A 19,143-nucleotide genomic window follows, 5' to 3' on the forward strand; every position below is an offset into this window, starting at 1 on the left:
AAATGACCTGTCTCCCATGATCCTTTGCTCTTCCTCCTCTACTCCCTCGCCATCCACACGCACCTGCATTACTTCTCATTATCGTCAGCGCAAGCCTGTCAAAACTACTGTTAGCTGCGTTAGCCGCGGTTAGGTTGTCAGAAAGCTAGCATTGCAAAGTTCCGTGTGTACAGCGCTCCTTCCTCCATGCTCTGGGGTAATGGATGAAGAGACAGTGGGCTTGGGTTAAGTAGCCCACCCAAGGGTCAATTTGGGTCAGGGTCCAGTCATTTGTTATGTGTGCTAGTGCTTCCGTGGTGTATTTTCTAGAACTAGCTGAATCGTTCTTTTCATGGACTAGCAGTCTTGGTGTTATTTTCAGTCGGGTAGTACATTGGTTAAACTCTTTCAGTCCGAAAGCTTGACAATGGGTCTGTATAATTCAATGAGAAATACAACGTTTTCCCTATTTGAAGATGTGTCCTTGTCGATTATGTGTATTTCAAGCACTAATTCAAGTTGGCAGAAAAGGGACCTATTGTTTTGTAGATGTTAAAACGCTACAGGCGATGCTAGCGTTGAGGTAGCATGTAGCACGTACTGTTTCTTGGATACAAACTGAGACCGTTGGCCCATTCTCCTCCAGTCCTTCATATCTGTATTTGGTACAATATAACTCCTAAAGTACTGTATTTTCCGGACTATAAGTCGCACCTTTTTTCATAGTTTTGGCCGGGGTGCGACTTATACTTATATTTATATTTATATACTTATACTCCGGAGCGACTTATATGTGATATTATTTGTTATTTTCACACACCACATTTCATACTCCAGTGCAACTTATATGTGCGTTTTTCTTCTCTATTATGCTTTTTTTTTTTTTTTATGCGTTTTTTCCATATAAACAGCAACAGAAGTCTATCTTTTTCTGGCAGAGGATTAGCGTGTTATGCTTCAGCTCTGACATGAACCAGCCTCTCTCGCTGCTCCCCATCACCAACCCTGACAACTCGTATATAGATTTCGTCAACTCGCCCGAGCTTCTTTGCAATAACAACAACCCTCCTCTATGTCCCGAGATCCGTAATTACTTTATAAAGCCTTGCATATCTTAAAAGCCCCATGTATTTTTTATATTCTACCCCATCTCTCTTTCCCTTTGGCCGATTCCGATAATGCAATTTATATTCACTTTTATCCAATAAGCTCTTGTCTCCCATCTCAGGAAATTAAGTTGTCATCCCGTGGCTCTTTCATTAATGCTGGTATCGTTTCATTGCTGTTTATTGAATTCCAGGTAGCGACTGATGAGGCTATAAGCCCAGCAGAATCTAATATAACATGTATTTTTAACTCTCGAGCTTGTCAGAGCATTATTAACAAAGGCTAGGTACTGAAAGATTCATACATTTGTCCGCTGTTGCAATTGAAATATGCAAAAATGACTTTAAGGAGCATTCAAATATGCTATTAGGTTGTCTGCATACTTGAAAATATACACTTTATTGCGCTTGTTCTGCTAATTCTACGGACTACATTGTCTTCAATAGTCCACAAAGCATTTATCTGTTAGCATCCAGTTGCTAACTAGCCATGTCATTTGTAGCTAGTCCAGAATGCTTTACTTGCTGTAGTGAAAGAATATCTGCTTCCTATATTTGAATTTATACATTGTTTTAAGTTTGAAAATCTGCTAAAATTTCCCCAGAAAAAAATCCAGACAAAAACTCAAGTTCATTTTTCTGTCTTCAGGTGGACCTTGGGTTTCTGCGGTTCGTCTCTGCCATCGGAACACAGGGCGCCATTTCACAAGAGACCAAGAAGACCTACTTTGTGACGTCCTACAAGGTTGATGTAAGCTCCAACGGAGAAGATTGGATCACGCTGAAGGAGGGCTCCAAACAAAAGGTATGTTTAATCATAGTAGGTCAAGACGAGGGCGGTTTCTGGGAGCTATAGACAATTAGCATTTAGCATAATCATAAGCTTCAGAGCTAACACTGCTTCTGGTTCAGCTCAACACAGACAACTTCTGATTTTAAGAACACCTAGTACTATCTATTGCCTACATATCAAATTATATCCTACATGATGAAAAAAAGTAATGATATGACCTTTTTCCACTACCACAATGTGTCATTTTAGGATTCACTTGTAATTTATTTTTGTGTTTATTCTGGCAAAAGATACGAGCAAACAATTAGAACCATCAAACGCCCATTAAGCAAATCAGTTTTTACCACCGCAACTTGATTTAAATTGTCTCCACATGAAAAAAAGATGCTAGCTAACCCAGAATAACTCTTCCCGCTTTGATTCTTTGCCAGATGATCTCACCCAAAATCATCACGGCACATGCTTACACTTAACACAACCCATCTTTGCTGTCTCCTTTGAAATGCATCGCGGTACATGTTACACGCAGAGTATAGGGAAAACCCGGCTTTACCGCACAGGCCCCGGCTTGCCGACATGTGATTATTCACTTTGCGCGCTTTGCTAATCTAGCCGCAATAGCGTGTGTTGGAGCTTATTGGTCACACAAGGCAGCGGTAGCCTACGTAGCCATGGGGTTTAGCCAGGTTTAGCGAAGGAATGTTAACTTATGTTTTACGTCAAGCTCAAGACCGCAGAAAGCTAGCATGACCAGAGACTTGACAAATAGCAGTTTAAAGAAGGTGAGAATATATGAGCGAGGCTGTCATGTTTGAGCAGCTGGGAGGAAGAACATAAGAAAGGATTCAAACAAAAGAAAGTTCATCCGGAGGTAAATATGCTAAAGGTCTTAAACTGTTCTTTTGGAGATGTGTAAATATTGCAGGGTAGAGTTAAGGGAGGACTCTTCTCTGGGTAAATCCTTAATAAATAATAAAACACAATATTAAAAGGTAAACTCCAGCTAAAAGAAATTCAGATTTGGAAGTTGAATAGTGAAGACCAGGGCCGGCCCAAGCCTTCAGGGGGCCCTAAGCGAAAACATTTTGGGGGGCCCTCACCACGTCATCAGAATCAGTTGTATTACCATTGTCAGTGAACAATTCACATATGGGAACTTTCTTCAACGCAAACAAAGCGTACCAAAACTCCAGGGCATCTGTTTGCCAGTTAGTTTATTCTCAACACCTCACAAGCTCAAATATTGCTAACTTAAATCCCACAATGCAACTTGGTATTCCGCTGACATCACCTCTACTCCCTGAACAAATAACACACGTGCCAGATATGTTTTTGGACGTATTTGTGGGCGTTAAGGGTCTACAGCCACATTAGCAGTTTAAATTAATGAACAGGGGGGTCTGGGGGCTCTCCCCCAGAGATTTTCAGACCTTTTTTGGGTCTTCTGCTGCATTTTAATGTGGTCCAACCGGCTAAAGTAAGAGTAAAATGTTGAGGTTGTAATGCTATAAAATGATGATGTGATGAAACTGTGCCAGGAGAAAATGACTAAAGCCAGTTATTAATACATTAGTGTACTTAATTACTCAATACAATATTGGCTATGAAAAATAATTATGATCAAATTGATTCATTTTAACTGAAAATGTAAAAGTAATAGTTATCCTTACTAATTTATCTTTTACTGCTCCCAACTGTTCCTTCTTGCTAAAGTGACAAAACAAGTTATATTAAATTAAACAAATGGCATAAGCATTGCTTGATTAACAATTAACACTGATAAAACAGTGCAAACATGTTATTCCCAGAGAATGAACAGAACGAGAAGTGAAGGTCCAAACCTAGCTATAGTGAAGCGACTGCGTTTCTGCAGCTTTGCCACTTTTGTATGAAAATATATAGTATTATTCTATAACAGACGTAATTATAATATGTCTGGTTATTTTTCACTATCAATTTATTATAATTTATAACAAATAGTCTAATGATGCTTTTTAAATAAATTGAAATGTTTTATTGCTCTATTAAAAGTGAATTACAATATAAATGTTTGTTCTGATCTGAACATCACACACTGGACGTGAAACAATGCTGCGATGTGATTGGCTGATGGACCTTACGTGCATAAACCTTTACGTTCCTCTCATTGCACTTTAAGAAGTCAAAGTAAAACAGACATCACGAGTCACGATTGATCTCACACATGGTGATGTGAGAGAGAGGGATGCAAACTCAAACCAGCTCATCTCTGACTGAGGCTGCTCAGGGGCCCGGGACAGGGGCCCGGGGGCCCGGGACAGGGCCGCACACTGTTCACTCCAAAGTCTCACGTCAGAGGTTCTGGACGAGACGGACCGGATCTCCGCCTCTTAGTGACCCGGGGCATAGACGCCCCTCACCGGCCTCACCTGCAGCTAACACTACCGGGCTGGTGTAAATATTAAGCTTATTATCTTTCATTCAGACATATTATTGTGTGCGGGGCAGAGCTCTCGTCGCCTCCAGCCTGAGCGAACTAACGTGACAGAATCGTGTTGTTTCAAACAGCAGCATTAACCGTCTCTTTGTAAGAGAAGTTCAATACCTGAGAGTGTTGTTGAGTTTGCAGTTTCTTTACATCGTCAAGAAGTTTCTTCTTTCGTTTTTCGGCACCAGGAGATATATTCCTCTGGACATGAGGACCACGCAGGGACCACGTTCTGTTGTGTTTATGTTTTGCTCTCGAGCTCCTCGCGCACAATGAAGTTGACCAATCAGCGCAGGTTTGGTGTCTCGGTTGCCAGATTGTCATTACAAATAAATGCGGTTTGTGTGTTATATGTTACCGCTGTGTGCGCTGCCCATGGATCTATCGCTGCCGCGCCAGCAGCGCTACTACACTAGTGGCGCACGCTGCGCCTGCACTTCTCATAAGACGGGTTGCCAGATTGGGGGCCCTATTAACGTCTCGGGGCCCTATGCGGCTGCATAGTTCGCTTATAGGCTGGGCCGGCTCTGGTGAAGACACTAACTTGTAACTGGTTCAAAGTTCACTTCAATGTGTTTGTTCAGCTTTCAGGCGACTTAATTGTGATTGGAAGGACATCTATTTATTAAAGTAACACACAAGTAATACAGTAATAATTTCATTTTGTGAATTAGCATCATCAAACACAATCAAGAAAATATCATTTTTTTGACAACTAAAATGGAAATCAGATTTATTGCCCCCGTGACAGATAAAAGATCAAAGTAAGCTGGGATACGGTGGAAATGAGTAAATTAAAAAAACATTTCTCTAAATTATTGTTTGAAATGTCTTGAAATATCCTTCCTATCCGTATCTCCAAACAGAATTTTTGGCTCTATATTGGTAAAAATTCAGAACCATTTCTTTTTACCTGCACCCGAATTGAAATCTATGAAATTTTATCCTTTGAAACATAAAATGAAAATGTTTCAAAGCTTTTGTACTGCGCCGGAGGAAGTCGTGTAATAGCATCGCATCCAAAACCAGCTCCAGTCTGCTTTTTGCTGTTGCTTCCAACTCGTGCCCCAGGGCTTACTTCTTTTATGTCCCCTCCAAACAACACTCTCCCCTGGGTAAAGTGGTGGCTTTAAGGCTTCCACTGAGCACTGTACATGCTTTTTCTGTTTTTTTTTTCCTTTCTAAAGTGCTTCTGTTCGGTGGGACACCATTTGCAACATGCTGAGACTGCAGTTTAGCGGCGTTAGCTTAGCTCGGGAAGAAAGGGGGCACTTTACTGCGAGCGAGTGGCTGAAAGGTCTAGGTAGCGCTTCGGGACCTGGTGACACAAGGGAACATTGGCACTATTGGCTAATGGCAAGGTGCTGCTTTTTATTTATTTATTTTTATATTTCACTGGCCGCTGTGGTTATTGTTGTCAAAAGCAACTATCCATAAAGTTCACAGTGTTGAATGTGGCTTCAATAATAGGATTGGACTCAATTTGGGCACTAAATTAATATTACAATGGCCACTGGAAATATGATTTATACAATACATAATTAAATATCAAATTAAAATTAAGGTCAGATTATTTTTATGTATTTTTTAAGATACATTTTATTATTATTTTTCGGTTAGGACTAAATTGTTGATAGAAAACATAAATGGTTCAATAGAAATACAGAACAAAATCTGGACAAAAATGAATGAATCAGTAAACAAATAAACACATTGATGCTAAACACTTAATGCAAACAAATGAATGCTAATCGCTAATGAATTCATGAATTAATGACTTATTCCTTTATTTATAATGTAGCAAGCTCCCAGACAAACATATTTAGCATATAGAAAAGAACTGTGTCACTGGCCCTGCGTTTAACTTGTTTGCTCGTGCTAAAGTGAAGGGCGTCATCGTCATATACTACATAAGCAGAGCTACTTAGCGGATGAGGTCAGGAGGTCGTGAGGTGACCGCTGGGATTATATTACGCACAATGAGCAGTGATGGAGCAGGAGGAGGAAAGGGTGAGGCGCATGGGGGACATGTGTCTATAATAGTAAAGTGTCATGTGTAACCTTTAAACACCGGCGCTGGCACAGAGGGAGTCGTCAGGAGACGAAAAGGCCATTCGCTCATGCCGTAGTGTGTGCTTATTGAGATATATAATATACAGACTTGTAAGTGCTTAATTCCATGTCCATTAGTATTTATTTAGTCAGTATTAATTAATGTATTACTCTGTATAACCTTATTTTGTTGCTCTATAGACACTTTTCTATTGATAAACTCCTTATTACTGCTTTGTATTATGATTTTAAGACATTTTTTTAACATGATCAGCCTTGGATAATAAGGTTATTTTTGAGGGTTTGCACCATAGAAATGTAGTTTTTACTCATTAACACTTATTCATGTACAAAACTGTCTGAACATCATGCAAATAAGCAGTAATAAGGAGTTATACATCTGAAAGTGATAATAAATGTCTAATTAGCAGCAGAATAAGATATCAATATTGGCAGCATAAATACAGATCAACATCAAATGAACCAATCATATGTGTAAATATATAGCAGCTAGTAAAATGTTAATAATTTGATCCTAAATCAAAATAATAAGATAAGATAATCCTTTATTGTCCACACATGGGGAAATTTCGGTGTTTCAACGCAATAGATACAGGAGAACTCTTATGAACAAAACAAAAAACTCTTATTAACAAAACTCCTCTTATAACGTGATAGGAAATGGAGGAAAAAATAAATAAATAAAATAAAAAGATAAAGACAAAGACAAAGACAAAGACAAAAGTTAAAATTAAAATTAAAATTAAAAGATAAAGATAAAGATAAAAAGAAAAGAAAATAATAATAATAATAATAATAATATTACTCATTCTCTTTCCAAAAAAATGTAAAACTAGATACTAGTTATAGTCATATTTTGCAAAGACTGCATGTACTCAGTTGAAAATATGGAATAAAAGGTGGCGTTTTTCTTTTTCTTGTTATACATTGCACTTGGTTTAGGCCTAAGCTTAGTGCAGCACGTGTGTAAAAAACTGTAAGAAACTGCTGTGACCATTTTGCAACTGACAGGGAAATTATTTATCCTGCTCTGATAAACAATTTCAGATGTTTCCCTTTTCCCCACTTCAGCAGCAGCATCTTTATCTCATCCTCCCTGAAAGAAACGCTTGCTCTTGCTCCATGTTCCTCTGCTACTGATTTATCACAACCAAGGTCTTTCCACCAAACGTCAATAACTTTTACTTATCAATTCATTTTCTCATTCAGGTTTTCCACGGCAACACCAACCCCACAGATGTTGCCCAGACAATGCTGCCCAGACCCACGCTAACACGCTACCTTCGCATCCGGCCCGTTTCCTGGGAAACTGGCATTGCGCTGCGTTTTGAGGTGTACGGCTGTAAGACATCAGGTAAGGCGCTGCAGATCCAGATCCATAGGCAATCATTCATCTCTGCTCCTGCTCGCAAACACGAACTAGGTCTGACTGGAGCAAGACTTTGATGTATTTGCTTTAGGTCTAAAATGCTAACGTTGGTTGTCATGATAAAATATGTACAATTTCCCCCCCGTAGAGACTTAAATCTATAAATGAAGTGCAATGAATAGATGATGGAAAGGATGCAGTTTAGCACTTAGACCCAACAGTTGAAGAAAGAGTGAGAGAATGACAAATTTGACAAAAAATGGTGACAAAGAGTAGGAGATGGAGAGGCTGAGGTGGCTGACACTGACATAGACACTAACTGACACTTAAAAGACATCATGTTGCTCGAAATGTCCCGCTGTTTGGCATTCAACTTCTCTGTCTTGAGTTTAGTCCATTCCATACATAGAAAAAGCAACGAAAAACATGCATTTATAGTGTGACATTTTTTGAATCTTTTGAATTTTTGAAAATAAATGTTAAATATGATACTAACTGTGCCCTGTTCAGAAAAAAAGAGTTGAATTATTTGACTAGATGCTGGGCCAATTTGCCATCAAACCCATTTTCACCCTGAGACCAGTGAGTCGGCTGTTACTGTGGTCATGTGATCAAATTACTCACATGACTACAGACCAGCCTGTGATTGGCTGAAGTCACACTCTTGTCCTGCGTACCTTGAAAAACATGCATTCTTTCTGTGAGTGGGCTCGCCTCTCCACAGGTATGAGCTGTAGCTTGTTTCCATGGAGACCGATCAGTTTAATGCCATACTGTGGGACATTCCAAGAACAGCAACTAATAAAAGATTGTTCTTCTTTCTGCTCCATCGGGGTTAGGTTTGACGTTTTTCACATTTTAGAAGTGAAATACATACATTAAACGAAGTAAAAGCCACTTCATGCCCACCGCCAGGAAGGTTACATAGTGCACCTTTAACCTCCAACTCTGTCCACACACTAGAATCCATTTGCAAGGACACTTTTGCTCAGCACATGACGCCGTTTCTCCACGCTTTTCCTGTTTTCTCAACCATTCCCTGTCGCACAAACACCTTCTTGTTGCCAAGTGTGAGAACGCATCTTTTTACGACACACTCAGCTGCAGCATAATGGAACTGTGGTGCACGAATTAGCTATTTATGTTTGGTCGTAGCCGGCTCATTTATTATGAATGGTGCGGGCAGCTGGCAGCCAGATAGCACCCGTGTGTTGCGGAGATGGGTGGGCCTCGCTTTTAGCTGGGTGTCTGCTTTGATTTTGGCATGGCTCGTCTCTTCTCTTGCCTTTTTTTACGAAATGGCCTTGGGTTTGTGAGGGAAGGTATGGAATGCTGATTAGCAATCTATTGAAATATTGTTAAAAGGATGAATGTTGCTCAGAATTCTGGCTTTTGAAAACAGATTTGGACGGCATAGGTATTTCACTTTCATACAGACATGAGTCTGTATGAAAAAGGATTATTGGTAGTGGTAGTCCCTTTGAACAGTTGGTTTAGTGTCTGCTGCCCCCTTCTGGTAAAAGTAGGAAGTGACACAAAGCAGCACAGCTAATCTAAGTAACATGGCAACTAGCAGTTCAACGCAAAAACGAATGTATGTATGGAAAACCACACATTACAGTCAGTCATCTCAGTCAGTCGTTTCCGCACGTTTTCGTTTTCTACTGGCAGCAGAGAGAATTAAACAAAAGCTAGCTTTCCCCCGACATGCTGATGTAAACACGCAGTTGTAAGGAATGGGATTTGATGGCAGAAATGTCCAGGATTACTCTGCATATGATTTATGGACTTTAAAAAGCACAGAAGATCAGGAAGCTCAACTTATGACGTCACAAAACTGGAAAATGGCGGTTTGAAGGAGCAAAGAAGATGAGCTCGTAGACATGTTTAATGAAACTACGTGAATTAAACTAAACACAACTCCAGCTTTTTTTTTCTTTTTTTTTACGAGCTTAAGCAGTTTTTTGAGGCGCAAAAAGGTGACAGGTCATTCATTATTCCCAGACGTTGAAAAAAAACATGAATGAAACAAATCTATTTGCCTAGTGGTCCAGTCGTTGCATTTTGAGTCAGCAGAGAAAAGCATTGGAACCAAAAGTCGCTGCACATCCACAGTGAGTGCATGTGGGTCCTTGTCATGTGGGCTGCCGTCTGCGCACGGAGCATGGCTTTAGCACACATGGCCGCGTCATGTAAGGAGCAGTGCATTGTGGGTTCAGCAGGCATACAGATGGGGCTGTGTTTGGGCACAACATCAGACCGCCGCGGCACACAGCGTAAACACATCACAGGATGGTGGCACCGCAGGCCCTCGCAGCTGACGTCAGCACCCCTGGGCGCTCCGCAGACACAAGCCAGGCTCGCGGCTGCGTAGGGCGCTGTAAACCCAGTGACTCCCTGCGCTGTCACTGAAATCATTCTCCATTCTAACGAAAACACAGAAGGGCAAGCAATGATGAGAATAATTGATTGGATATACAGAAAAATGGACCACTTTTGTAAAGAGGACAGTGGCTCATTCATTGATTGTAGTCATGTTCTGGGTAATAACCTGCCCTAGTAGTCTTAGTGCAGAGCCATGAAATATTATAAGCTACTGTAAACTGCATATCAGCCTGGTGGCAGAGTGGTTAGTGATGATACTGTAGCAAGAAAATCCTTAGTTTAACAGACTGGATAATGGGTGAAAAATGTATTTAAAATTGGAATTGGAATGAGATCGCAAAATCGATTAGTCTAACAATTACTCTTTTGATTAAACTATTTGTTATTTAAAGCACATGGAGCACATTTATGGACTAAAGAGTTTTTTTCATCAAATACACAACATCTTCACATTTTTTGTGTCTTTTTCATGCAATTCCAGCTCAATTTGAGTCATCAAACTTAGTTGCAATCAATTTATAACTTGTTGCAGCCCTAATTCCAAGTATGAATAACATGTGCTACTGACCAAACAGGTATAAAATGATCAATATTATGAAAAATTATTTGTTTTTATGACAGAAACATTATGAAATGATGAGATTACTTTGAGACCACTAAGAAAAAGCGGCCTCTTGCAGTTCACACGTGTTTCATTTTGCTTAAGAAGAGGTTTAAAATGATTGAATCTAACAAAAAATAGTCTCAACAATATCTCAATAACAATAATTCTAATTTGCGAGAACTTGTATGTCGTTGTTGTCTCTGGGACACAAAAAGGCACCAAGTAGAAAGTTTGGTTTACACTGAATCACTCATAAACATGTCCTTTCACACAGGGCAAAGATAAGAAAATACACAATATAAGAACTTAGACAAAGTACTTGGAAAACACATCTACTGTCAAGAAAAACAAGTTCAAGGACGCTACAATCTTTCCAGACGTTCCTCAATCTTCCACCAGTCTTAGCTCCATAATTCTGACATCACGACAGAAGATGGAGGCTCCAGATGCTGCTTGATGTTCTGCTTCATCCATCTCGGTCGCCCCACCTGTGTCGCGTGCCCTTGCCCATCAGCGCTCTTTCATTAATAAAAGTCCTCCGCATGCGTGTTGGTAAATATGCCACGGAGTATAAATATCATTGACGCTACACCCGAAACTCTGGTGCACCCAAACGCGCCATAAGCCTGCACACACACCACAGATACCATGTAGGTTTGCTCCGATGGGTGTGGTGATGTGCGGCGGCGATCCACATGTTTTTGAGCAAACCCCGTCTTCTAAACCGACTCGATCTAAATTCAGAAACAGGGAAAACATCAAATGGAACATGTTTACTGTAGAACATATGGCAAAAGACATGGGACATTTTTGGTTGGCTTTGGTCCATCTGGCAACTGTACAGAATAGTGTAAAATGATAAAACTTAATTCAAATCTGCAAGTTTTTAGACCTTGATAAGGCATCAATTGAAAATATACATACAGCTAATAAGTTTATTTGATTAGTTTACTTACCTAATGAGCCTTTTCTCATTTCAAGCTGTCAGTGAGTAAGAAAATGTGCAGTTTATCTTCTTAATTATAATTATGATTATTTATTTGTTGTTCATGCTTTAGTGAAAGTGTACCAAGGCGTGAGGGGTGATAGGTCCTGGGGTGGAGACGGGTGGTGGGTGATACTGGTGGAAGATTTGTGCATAGTATTTACTGTAACACTGTTAATACACTGAAATATCTTTGTCAAAGAACAGCTCAGAATATGTATATGTCATTCCAAATGAAACTTCCACACATTATTATTATTTTCAAAATTGTTTTAAATTTGTTTTCAAAATTAAATTAGAAAAAAAAGATGAAATGAATTGATGAAAATATCTTTATACAAACAGATATAAACAGAAATAATACAAACCTATAAATGCATATTAATAGATAGGTCAATTCATTGGTTGGGCCAATATTTGCACTTTAGCTCTAGTTTAATTGCTTAAGAAAAAACTGGACAAAATCATTCAGAGTTGTGATTAAACAAGGAGGGCTGTGGTGAGCTTGTAGTCAATTTAAATGACATAATTTGGGGAAAGTGATCAAAAACCTACCTTACATATTGGCCCTAAAATATCAGATTCTCTGGGATACAGATCGTTTCGAATGAGCCATGAAAAAACCCATATTCAAGTCATGGTTTCCTAGGTTTCATCCAAGTCTGTGTTGTACCACATAACACATGCGCCACATCAAAATTGGGAGTAACCTCTGCACTAAATCAACTAGAACAGACTAAACCAGAACTAGAACAGGACCAGTTTATACATCAGGACAAAGCAGTCAAAGCAGCTTTTACGTCACAGCAAGAACACTATCCAATTTTAAACCGACTTTCTACACTGCCTTTGCCTAAGGTTCTAAATGTTCAGAAAACATCAGTTGCTTTTCCCAAATTAACCCTACAATAGGAATAATACAAGCTAAAACAGCAGCAGATTATTCTCTCCATCTGACCATTTTCAAAAATAACGTCTTTGGTGAAATAAAATGGCAAACAGGGCATTGCACACTGTACATTATGCATCCATTTTTAATATACTCTCAAGTAGCACGCACATCCAAATCTCTCGACTGAAATTGCCAGATTCTTTCCTTTAGCTCTTAATCCTTGAACACGGCATGGGGGACCAGCGCGAGGCAATAACACTCTGTATGTTCTGTCTGCCCAGCTATATCGGCATTATTACATTTCTGCGTTTTTAGGAGCAGGTATGTTAACGCCCTGAAACTGTGAAGAGTTGTGTAACGAGGCACATTTGCAGATCTGAGGGAGTTTTCAGACATTCAAATAAGTTAAAAGAAAAATGGAACAAACGGGGTAATGTCTTTGAGGGTTTCTTTTTTCTCTTGCCAAGCTCTGGTGATGACAGGAGCCAGAACTGAGCTAATCCGCTGCAGTTGGAAGTAAATTATGTGTAAGTGTAGCATAAAAGTGACAGTGAGGCATTGGGGAATGATTTGCCCTCCAACTAGATGGTCATTGGTTCAAATTCAGTAGAAAAGACGTCAAACGTCCCTTTTCTAAAACGTCTAAGAGTGTTAACATTTGAGAGGGACTGAAATATGTATGTGTATATGTAAATTAATACATGAATCCATACAACTTTATAATAACTACACTTTAATAATAATGTGAACTGTGACTCTTAAAATTGCATTTCAATTGCAATTGAACTTAAAATATGTTCAAACAGTCTATGAATGTTGAAAAAAAATCTACAACTAATTTACAAAATATGCTAAATATTGACAAATTGACCTCAAAATGTTAGAATTCCAGCAGTGGCATTGCAGTGTATTCGTATTGTTTACTTGGTATCTGAACAGGATAAAAGCTGCAAACAAACAGATTGCTCTCTCTTGATGTAAAGTGGTGTCAGCGCGAATGAAAGGACTTCGAAACAACTGTCTCCCTTGGAAAACAAACACTTGATTCTGGAACAAACTGACGAGAGAAGATTAAAGAAAGAAAATAATCAAAAAGGCAAAAGTTCTGGTCAGGAAAAAAAAACAAAACGAGTTGCGCTGACAGCTGTGGAGTAGAAGGCAGGCAAGACAAAGAGAATGTGATGCTTGTTGAAGGGGAGATGAAACGGGGGGGAAAACTCCGCTAGAATGCAGAAGGTGGAGGAGCCGACCAGGAGCGAGGTTTTAATTGGCTGCCTGGAGACAAGCGCTGCGGGCTGAATGGATTAGTATGCACGAGCTGGGCAGGAATAGAGGGAGCGGATCACAGCAACATCACAGAGGAGCGGGAGGAACTGCCTATTCCACTTGGATTCTGGATGTCCTGGTTGACCTCAGAAGCAGCAGCGAGTTCAGCCGCACTTGTTGGATCTATCATGTTGAGTTTGGTTTTCATTCCATTAGGGAAGATAGTGTTAGCAGTGGTGGCTTGCTGTTTTGAATTTGAATTTTGAATTATCTGAAAATATGAACCATCTTGCTTTATTTATTGAGTATGTTGCTGATGTTGAAAACTAAGTATCACTCCACTTGAGATCTCTTAAAACATTTTGGATTATGTTAGGAGTAATCGACTAATCAGTAATATTCATTATTTTATTTTGATCATCGCAATCTGTACTATACAGACTTTAAAACACATACAAAAATACCTTTTACAACAAAGACAATGGCATTATTTAATAAAAACATAAAATAATTATAAACAATTTCAGATATTCATCATTAATACAGTTTGTTTCATAATGTTCTATAGCTAGATGCCTTCAGTCACCATATAGCAACCTTTATTTGGTTGCTAATGTATTTAAATAGTCTCACTAATCAAATCAATGCAAAATAATTGCCGTCTAATCGACTACTTAAATAAATGTTAGTTGCAGCTTGACTTTATAAGATCACATTGTATAAACTTTACAATGCTAAAAAAAACTTCAAAACTGAAGTTAAATCGCTCCTATAGCAAGAACTACTGAAACAACCTTTATCTTTGAATCTATATAAGTCCATTTGAATATATAAATACTACATCAATAGACGAATAAAGGATGACATCACCATTTTCACCAAGTCTGATGGCCAAATTCACACGTCCCTGTTTCCTTATCTTCCAGAATACCCATGTTCCGGAATGCTGGGGATGGTATCCGGCATGATCACCGACAACCAGATCACCGCATCCTCCCACACTGACCGCAGCTGGGTGCCGGAGAACGCACGGCTCCTGACCAGTCGCACCGGGTGGACCCTGCTCCCCCAGCCGCAGCCCTTCACCAACGAGTGGCTGCAGGTGGATCTGGGGGAAGAGAAGCTGCTCAAGGGTCTGATCATCCAGGGAGGAAAGCATCGCGAGAACAAGGTCTTCATGAAGAGGTTCCGACTGGGCTACAGTAGCAACGGAACGGATTACAAGATGGTGATCGACGCAAACGGCAACAAGCCAAAGGTGAGGGCTTCAAAAACAGACAGCCTGAACTTGATTAAACTATTATAATCAAGCATGGTTAAGGGTGGGCAATACTGACAAAAATTGTATTCTTGATTTTTTATGTTTCTATTTTTCCCCAACAATTATGTTCAGCTAATATTATGTCAATCCAATGGAAATGTGTTAGAACATGTCTTTAGACGTATTGATTGAGGGTTGATTATCAGACAAATCTGAAATGTCTGTAAAAATGAATCACAAAAGTGCAGAAATATCACCATATTCCCATATTTGAAACGTAACTATTTCTAATCAGCTCTTTTTGTGTTTTAATTATTTTCCTCTTTACGATACATTATATACTCGATATTCAAGTTGTGTACATCTTCAAAACAAATATCTAAATTTAGATTTATTGCCATTCTCCTGTATCTCCTGACCTGTATTAACCCAGTATTGTGAAAAGTAATAAGCCTGTTTGGGTTGTATAGTTCGTTTTCAACCCAAAACCTGACAGCAAATTATGTATTTATTTATAGTTTATTCAAAATGTTAAACACGTAATTATGTATTTTTTTATTTAAAGAAAAAAGACTATATTGATATTTGGGAAAGGTAAAATCATCTTTGCTATCATTAAAATCCTGCACACAACGCCAAGCAGTGTATTTAAATTTTACTCCAAAGCTTTACCATTACTAGTTTGTTTATAATGTCTGCAACATCAGCCTCTAGATTTTAGTGCAGTTTTTCCCCGCACTGTTGAGCAGTGCTTGGTGAAGTCATTGCATTGCAGAAGTAAGTCAATTTCAGCAGTGCTTTGAATGGCATTAGGATAAGCATCTCTAGTCTCCCAAAGGTCCTTCCACCGGTTCACTCCTGCTGTTTGGTATTCAGCACAACACTTAGCTCCTCACAGATAGTCAGGCCGCTCAGGAGGAGAACTACAACTGAAATACCCCAGGTTTACTAGCCACATTGGATCTTATCACAAAGGAAAACAAAAATACGGTGAAAATCTGGCTAAAGCTGAAACCTCAACTGTTTTTTACGTTTATTGTGGTGAAATTGTGATTCCACTTATTGTATTTACTCATTTTTAAATTCGCGATGCACTGAAATATAAATTTCACTGAATAATGCACCAATACAAATGTGTCTGCTTCCCAATAACGAGTGTTTTTATAAATAAATAGTTATGGTATATTTTGACTTGGTAATTTACAGTTGCATGTTGGAATTTTACAGTCATATACTGTTATCTTTATTTATTTACTACAGTAAAATCGTTGCTTGTACTCGCTGAGACAACTGACCTAAATCTATTGGCAGTTGATATAAAAAATGGAATGTCCGGATTTGGCCTGTGGACCTTCACACCTCCAAGAAAAGCAACAAGTGCTCGTCCCCAATTACAAGCTCCTCTGACAGGGCATAAATCTGATCCAGATGGTCTGATCCTTGATTTATGATGTGACGGAGACGGATCTATATTCCTTGTGTCCTAGTTAGCCTCCTACCTCCTCTCATGTCCCCTATGCTTTCGAGAGGCTTCTAACATTTGAAACCAGCCACCAAATCCACTTCCATCAAAGGTTTTATCTACTTCTGCGCTCTCATCCAGTCTTTCCCCTCATTTGACAGAGGCTTGCTATGGATCAGAGCAGCCTTTTGACAGAGGTGTTGGCCGCAGTCTGCCTCCAGTCAGTCCCACCCGCGAGTCACCAGCCAAAGCCGAGTGAAGATGTCCGTAAGATGAGAGAGATTTGGAGCCGGTTCCCATCAATGTTGCCTTTTAACCAGCAGCCTTCACTTCTGTGGTTTTGCACAAAGTGGGAATAAGTGCCTGTGGCTACCTGAGGATCTGAGTGGTATCAAGCAAAAGTGTAGTTCGAGGAATGGCTCCAACATATTCATATTTTATGCATAGATTAAATGAGTCTAGTTTACAGTAAATTGTCTTTTGGCTTAAGACGTTTACAGCATAATATTGTAGAAATCACCTTTATTTTAAATATACTATTAATTGGGGGTATAGGATATGTCAACTTGGATGAAGAATACACACTTAAAAGGGCAGAATGTTGGAGACGTGGCTGCATTTGTGTTACATTCTGTCAGACAAGGGTGTTTAAGTGTCTTGCTTTAGGGTACAACATCTAAACACAAAGCAAGCCGCAGAGACCTGCTGTCAACCTTCAACTTCGACTAAGCTACTATCCCACTGACAATCCCATCCAATAAAAAGAAAGAAAATGCTTGTTTGATGTTTGACAATATAATTTGTTTTTGAAGGTTAATCTTTCCACATATTTAACCCACCTTGTCTATCAATTGCAGATATTTGAAGGAAACAGTAACTACGACACTCCGGAGCTGAGGACGGTGGAGCCCCTGCTGACGCGCTTCATCAGAATCTACCCAGAGAGGGCTGCTCCTGCTGGGATGGGGCTGCGCCTAGAGCTCCTGGGGTGCGAGCTTGAAGGTAAGAAAAAAGGAGGAAAAAGGCTATTCCATTTTTCAATTTCGGTTCCAACAAATGCAAAAGAGGACCAACCTGAAATGGCATTTTCACGGTTGATGGTGACATTTGTGCATACGGTGATGACTTCCCTGTACGCCGTAATGGCAGTGGCTGGGGTTATTATCCGGACTGACGCTTCTCCTCTTCTCACTCATGACATTTCCAAGCGTGGCATCGTTTTTAGCACCGAGACAACATTTGACTGTCTCTCCCACTCTGATTAACAGTGGCACACACAATGGCAACCTTCCAGCAAGATCATTATATTACAGACATATAGACCCTTCCACATGTGAAGCACAGTTTGGCAATGAGAATATTTATTTATTTATTTATTTTCATTGTTAAAGGCCAAGACATTACAACTAATCATATTCTTATTTTTATTTTGAGTCGATATGACACTATGACACCTCCCACAGAAGGAGCTTTACCACCCTGGTGACAGCAGTTGGCTCTTAAACAAAATTGTGTGATGAAGTTAGCAAGGCAAAAAGCTACTCATAGTTTTGTTTCTCAGTATTTGTCATTGGAGAAAATTGCATGCACTCTATAAGAAAGGAAAAACAATACTGAAGTAGTGCGATGGATCATAGTCAACAGGCCTGCAATAGTGCCTTTGCCTACTTAAGTATAGCTTTTAGCCTTTATGTTTGCTAATATGCAATAAGAAACATCTGTAAAATAGCTTAACAATGCTACTGTTTTCAACCCAGCATTTTTAAAGTTAAATGTCTGTTTCTCCAAGTGAAATAATCAGGGTTTGCAATAATAGCCAACGCTATCTTGCCAAGAAAATCTGTCTGTTTAGTTTGCAACACCACTGTTACTGTAAAAATGTCATGGTGTCCATCTAGCATTGCTTTTAATGACAACCAGGAAGTATTCCGCTCAGAATATCTATGGGTTATTTAAAAGCTAACGGGAGCGCTTCCTATGCTGAGCCCGCAGCTGTCCGGCTCCAGTTCTTTATCCCTCCAAAGGGCACTAAGTCCAGTCCGAGTAACATCAAAGCTGTCCAACTGTAGGCACCTCAAGTGGGGATCAAACTAAAGTCCACTTGGCACATGAGGATTATTGCAAAGTATGTGCCCGAAACTCTAAGCATGTTTGGAAGAATTTTGTTGGAGGGAAATAATCTTAAAATAATCTCTGTCTACAAGTGGTTTTACTGTTATGACTAGAGATTAGAATAGTGTGTAACTTGCAAATATTGTGGTCAACATTGTAGAATAATGTAATATTGCTAATGCTAACGATGGCATGTTAGCAACAAGGACAGAGGTTTTTTATTTATTTTTCACAGTGAACATAATAATTGTTTTAACCATATTTTCACCTGCTATGTTGTGTTGAATTAAGCTTTGCTGTTTTTTTTGTTAAAAAAGAAAACATGTATTTAATTACTGAATGTTGCGTAATGTTTTTTTTTCTAATTTAGTGTCTTGGATATCTTGGCA

The 19,143-nt window shown here is 39.3% G+C and overlaps 1 protein-coding gene across 2 annotated transcripts in view; it reads left to right on the plus strand.

The window, feature by feature from the left end:
• LOC140364814 (neuropilin-1a-like) overlaps window positions 1–19,143 on the plus strand; it is a 123,522-nt gene that overhangs the window by 87,742 nt on the left and 16,637 nt on the right. For both annotated transcript variants that reach the window (XM_072451185.1, XM_072451186.1), the window contains exons 7-10: window positions 1,735–1,890; window positions 7,628–7,772; window positions 14,846–15,177; window positions 17,500–17,644. In XM_072451185.1, coding sequence (XP_072307286.1) covers window positions 1,735–1,890; window positions 7,628–7,772; window positions 14,846–15,177; window positions 17,500–17,644 — 778 coding nt within the window. The remainder of the gene's footprint in view (window positions 1–1,734; window positions 1,891–7,627; window positions 7,773–14,845; window positions 15,178–17,499; window positions 17,645–19,143) is intronic.

The sequence above is a fragment of the Eucyclogobius newberryi genome, unplaced genomic scaffold (genome assembly GCF_026437365.1).
Source record: "Eucyclogobius newberryi isolate DKJ021-1_F unplaced genomic scaffold, fEucNew1.0.hap1 SCAF_18, whole genome shotgun sequence".
In the NCBI taxonomy this organism is placed as follows: Eukaryota; Metazoa; Chordata; class Actinopteri; order Gobiiformes; family Gobiidae; genus Eucyclogobius; species Eucyclogobius newberryi.